Raw genomic sequence first — 5,316 nt, 5'->3', positions numbered from 1 at the left:
CTTTTCTGCACAAATTGTCCTTATGATTTTTTTAGTTTAATCTATTAAGGAAATTAAAACTTTTGATTTGATTTACTAAAAACTATCAATAAATTGGTGGATGTAATTGATGTAGGAAGGCTCACTACGCCTATCGGATAAGAAGTCACGCGTCCGAAAAGTTTGGCAAGAATTATGCAAGTTTGATGTATGATATCAGAATGACTATTATTATACCTTTTCAGATATGGAATCGGCTCACGAGTCCAACTCTTTACTTTGCAGTAATATATGGGTCTTTTAAGCCATTCATGTTTGTTTCAGGCCCGAATACAACATATTAATATTTTCCGCAATTTTCTTAGATTAAAAGTCCTTTAAGGTTTTTTTTTTTTGTTTTATTTCTGTTTTGCACTAAAAGCTCATTAGAGTTTCTTTTTATGTATTTAAACACCTTTGGGTGTGGCCGTCAAGATTATATTTGATTATAATAAAATTCAAGTATTTTTACTTTTGGCGGATTCCAAAACTTTATGTGACATGTTTGTTGCTTGCAAACTTGTATTTTCTTTCTAGTTTTAGCGCTTGCTAATCTTTTGTGATTCTGACTGCATACAAAATGTGTCATCTAGGTTCTAATTTATAAAAATACATGTTATAAACAAAAATATGTAAAATTTAAAAATACATAGAATTTCACATCGATTAAAATTCCCAATTGTGTGAAAGTGGTCTCTTAATCCCAAGTTTAAAATATAATTGAATTTGGGGAATTCCGATTTTCTGAGTTTTTTTAGTCATTCGCGAAATTTTGATTTTTTTTAGTTTTCTTGAGTCATTCTTCACGATCCTAGCAGTTGACACCAAAAATGAATAAAACAAATTTCAAGGAATACTCATTTCCAAATTAACATTTTCCCCTCATACTTATGTTAGAATGGCCATAAGAACAAGACAAATATCTTAAAATTACGCCAATTGTACAAGCATTATACTATATTTTTTTTGGTTTTGCTCATCATAATTCATTATCTAACCTTAACTTGATTGCATTCACAACACAAGGTCATATCTACCTGGCTTTTTATCACCACTTCTTTAATAATCAACACATATGTTGTGTAAACCATTTGGCTTCTTCAAATTAATTTGATTTCCATATTAATTAACTTTCTTTATCTGGCCATGGCCTGCTTTTCTATATTCAATTTTTTTGAGTATGTATTCAAATTTGACGCCAACACTGACACGTCAATACCATTAATAATTCAAAAAAGTGTTGGTACAAGTGTTGGTACAAGTGTCTGATACCGACATAGACACGCCTTTTCTCAGAGATGTCGGTTATGTCTAACCCTAGTTTCTGTCCCTATATATTTGTTCATCTTGGTCATATATCCCATAGCATTATAGCATTAATATTGAGTACCAATTTTCTAAATTAGAACTATGGCCATCAATAACTCATCAAGGACTAAACTCCTTTTCATCACTATCTTTTCCTTCCTAGTTTTCTCTCAAGATGTAAACTCATCTTCATTCACAATCTCTGAATTTGAGCCATACCAAAACAACATTCAACTCGAAGGCAGCGCCTTCATTTCAAACGGCTCGGTCTATCTCACCGGCCCCGTCCCGAGCACCGCTGGTAGAGCCTCTTACACCGGACCAGTGCGTCTATGGAACGCAGATAACGGCAACCTTGCAGCCTTCACTTCAATCTTCTCTTTCGTAGTTGCACCAAACGGTCCCGGACTCTTTGGAGACGGAATCACATTCTTCGTTGCACCGTTCAACTCCCACATCCCGAAAAACTCAAGTGGTGGATTTCTTGGACTATTCGACTCCAAAACCGCTTTGAATTCATACCAGAATCAAATCGTTGCGGTTGAATTCGATTCCTTTGGTGGGAATCCTTGGGATCCAGTTTATTCTCATATCGGCATTGATGTGAACTCTATTGCTTCTGTAACAACGGCTTCATGGAACACTAGTGTTCCGAAGGGTTTCGTTGCAACTGCTGTTGTAAGTTATGAGCCTGTGACGAAAAATTTAAGCGTTGTTGTAGCATCACCGGGAAGCTATGGTGCGAATGGAGTTTTGAGTAGTGTGTCATTTTTGATTGATTTGAGGACTGTGTTACCTGAATGGGTTAGAGTTGGATTCTCTGGTGCTACTGGACAGTTAGTTGAATTGCACAAGATTTTTTCTTGGAGTTTTAAGTCAAGCTTCTACTAATGTGGCTATAAGAGAACAAGAACTGTGTGTTTTAATTTTCAGAATAATGTTGCTCATTTCATTTGTTTGTACTCAACTATACAGTGCTTATTATTCTACCGTGTAATGCAAGGTACTGAACTGTGTGTTTTAATTTTATATAATCATTCAACATATCACTGTGATCTTTAGCTTTATAAGGGTTTAGTCCTTAATTTTATGTATTAAAATCATGTCAAGTTTTCAATAGGCCAGTTGAATCTTTTGTTCATTGAAAAATTGTTGCTAAATTCTGGATCAACTCTATGAAATTTTGATGGGTCAGGGCCTCATTTTCTGAGATATTGTCGTTAGGTGTCTGCAAATGAAGAGTTATTTGATAGAGTTAAGCATATGGAGGGCATGTTAGCAAATATAATGACCTTAATTCAAAATAATTTTTTGGATAATATGTAAATGATATAATTAATACAAGATGCTTGACAAGTTATTGATACTTCTAGTGCTCCTAACCTACCATTTGAAGTCCTTTAATGTAGACAATAATAAAAATGAAAATGATATTACTTAATTCCCACTAAAATTGTTAATATTTTTGGAGTGATATTATTTATGTTGAATTGTGTTATTATTCATCTTCTTTTTTAATTTCTTGTAACTGAGGATGTAAACTTGAAGATGTAAGTTATAGGTTATTAAGTGGAGACAATTTATTTTTAAGTTGGAACTGGTATACTTATTTTATGATCACAAAACTATTATTTTATTATTAATATAATCTTCTAAATTAGGTTAGGATTGACAAAATTCAAATCGACATTTATCTACGCTTTTTGCCTGCCACTAAAATTCAAAGTTCTTGTAGTGAGTGTCAATGAAATAAACGTTCAAGATCCAAGAGACCTTAACACCACATATCCACCAAAAATCTTAAGGCATCATGTATATGAGTCATCTTTATAATAAATCATGCATTTCCATAATTTCTAGTTAATGTGACACTTATCTACTCACAATTGAATAAAACAATCTCCCATACAAGTGTGAGTCACCCATATTGCTAGTCTTGATCCAAAATACGGTCTCAATTTTGCTCCTCTCATCCGAGTCTAACCATAACTCTAATATCACTGTTAGGAAGTTCGGTGAGCACCAAGACTGTCAATGACGTAAATGTTAAGGATCCAAGAGACCTTTATTTGACATCATATATCCACCAAAAACCATAAGATATCAGGTAAAGGAGTCTGCTCTCTTATAAATTCAACATTTCCACCATTTCTTATTGACGTGAGACTTAACCACCCACACTTAAATTCAACAATCTCTTCCATAAGTGTGAGTAATCTACATCATTAGCTTTGATATCAAATGATGATTAACCCTGGTATGAAATTTTAGTTGACAAGGTTCGACGGGACATGTAATTTAAAAAATGGAAAAGGAAGGTTAAGGATTTGTTGGCTTAACAAAGTTTACAAAAAGCATTGCTGAAGGGAAATTAGGATTACAATATGCAACATAAAATAAAATGTTCTTAAGTTGATCTTTACGAATGAACGTGATTGTTGATAGAATGATTACCTCTTAAGGCGATTAATCGTTAATGCAGAATCCAGATCCAGAGAACGATAATTTGTGTTGAACGAATAATAACACTTTTACTCAGTCCTCATAAACAAAGTGTCTTTAATCCATTGTTGTGTGAAGCTTTGTTCATGTTTGGCGTGAAGACTAACCGCTTCATTCCATTGTTCATTGTCTGGTTGGAAGTAAAACTATAACTTCACTTTTTCATGTATAAGGAGGTTCGTGAGTTTAACCTTCTAAAAGCTCCCAAGAGTGATTGGAAACTCTCGAGATTAATTCTTGGATATTTTTACCTGTCACCCCAACACTTAAACCTAAACCCCCTCCCCCATTTTCAATAACACCCAAAATACCTTTGTTAAAATTTTACCAAAAAAGAGCTCATGAAAAATCTGGTAGTGCAATTGAAAAATCAGGTATGAAAAGAAAAATCTAGTAGTGTATTCTATAAATTCGGTATGCATTTTTACCATTTTTTTTAGAAAGAACGGTGGGTGAAAAAATTTATTGGATTTCTCGAGAAATCCAATAAAATCTCTGTTTTTTTAAAAGTATTTGAAAAATTCAATAAAAACTCATGGATTCGTCAAAATTCGGTAAAAACTCAGAGATCCCCCAAAAAATCCAGTAAAAACTCGTGAAATTCCCCAAAAATCTGGTAACAAACTCAGTAATTTTCTTAAAATCTGGGAAAACACATCTCATGATCGTTTAGTCCTCGTCTGAAAGTCATTTACCGAAAAACCAAAAGGATCAAATAAACAAAAACATTATTGTCAGTATTGAGTTGTTGCACAGAACTCAAAATTTTGACAATTTGTGTTGTGTGTAAAACATTGGTAAGGTTTAATGGTTTGTGCTTCTGGGAGGTAGGTAGGGTTGTGTGTTCACAGCCCTGAATTAGAATGCCTTGTCCGCTACCTACAAACATTTTCTGGTTTAAGTGACTCAAATTAGAATAAGACGGTAGACTACCTTTGGACGCGACTATGTGGGATAAGGCATTCGTTTCCATGTACCATGTGGTGTCTGAAGGAGTGAGAGACATGGTGTGCATGACCGCTCCAATTTCAGCGGGTGTTGGTGAAGCCTTGGCAGCTTAAGCTTGAGGACGCTGGCCCATAATACCTTGTTGATGGGGAGGAGCAAAAGGCGAGTCCGCTGAGAAGTAGGATACAGGCATAGAGGCATGGTCCACAATGGTGGAGTCAAACCCCACTATTGTCTATTGGTAAGAGTGATAATGTTGTTACGATAGTTATTGGTGCCAAGAAGGAGAACTCTGCGTGCTTCTACAGCGAGGACTACAATGGTTATGATGATTTCCACCCCGATTCTGATTGTTGCAAGGAAAGGAGCGGTTTCCAGAGCACCGCTTGGTGTTCTGCGACGAGTCGTCAGAAGGATGTTGCTGGATGGTAAGATAAGCGGCAGGAGACTATGTGGGTGTTATCTTATCTAAACCAGCTTCTTCAAATGTGAACAAGGAACAAGTATGATGAAATGACGTTAGCATATTGCTAAGGCCGA

The 5,316-nt window shown here is 35.0% G+C and overlaps 1 protein-coding gene across 1 annotated transcript; it reads left to right on the top strand.

Moving 5' to 3' along the window:
• The first annotated feature begins 1,428 nt into the window (after nt 1–1,428).
• On the top strand, nt 1,429–2,238 carry LOC131645963 (lectin 7-like). The gene has a single exon (XM_058916150.1). The coding sequence runs from the start codon at nt 1,429–1,431 to the stop codon at nt 2,215–2,217; it is 789 nt and encodes a 262-aa protein (XP_058772133.1). The 3' UTR covers nt 2,218–2,238.
• Nucleotides 2,239–5,316: the final 3,078 nt, after the last annotated feature.

Source organism: Vicia villosa, linkage group LG2 (genome assembly GCF_029867415.1).
Source record: "Vicia villosa cultivar HV-30 ecotype Madison, WI linkage group LG2, Vvil1.0, whole genome shotgun sequence".
In the NCBI taxonomy this organism is placed as follows: domain Eukaryota; kingdom Viridiplantae; phylum Streptophyta; class Magnoliopsida; order Fabales; family Fabaceae; genus Vicia; species Vicia villosa.
Note: the sequence above shows the minus strand (reverse complement) of the source record. Positions and strands in the feature narration are given on the sequence as shown.

What these genes read in the sequence shown, in the direction of transcription:
- LOC131645963 (XM_058916150.1), top strand. Translation starts at nt 1,429, where the DNA reads ATGGCCATCAATAACTCATCAAGGACTAAACTCCTTTTCATCACTATC.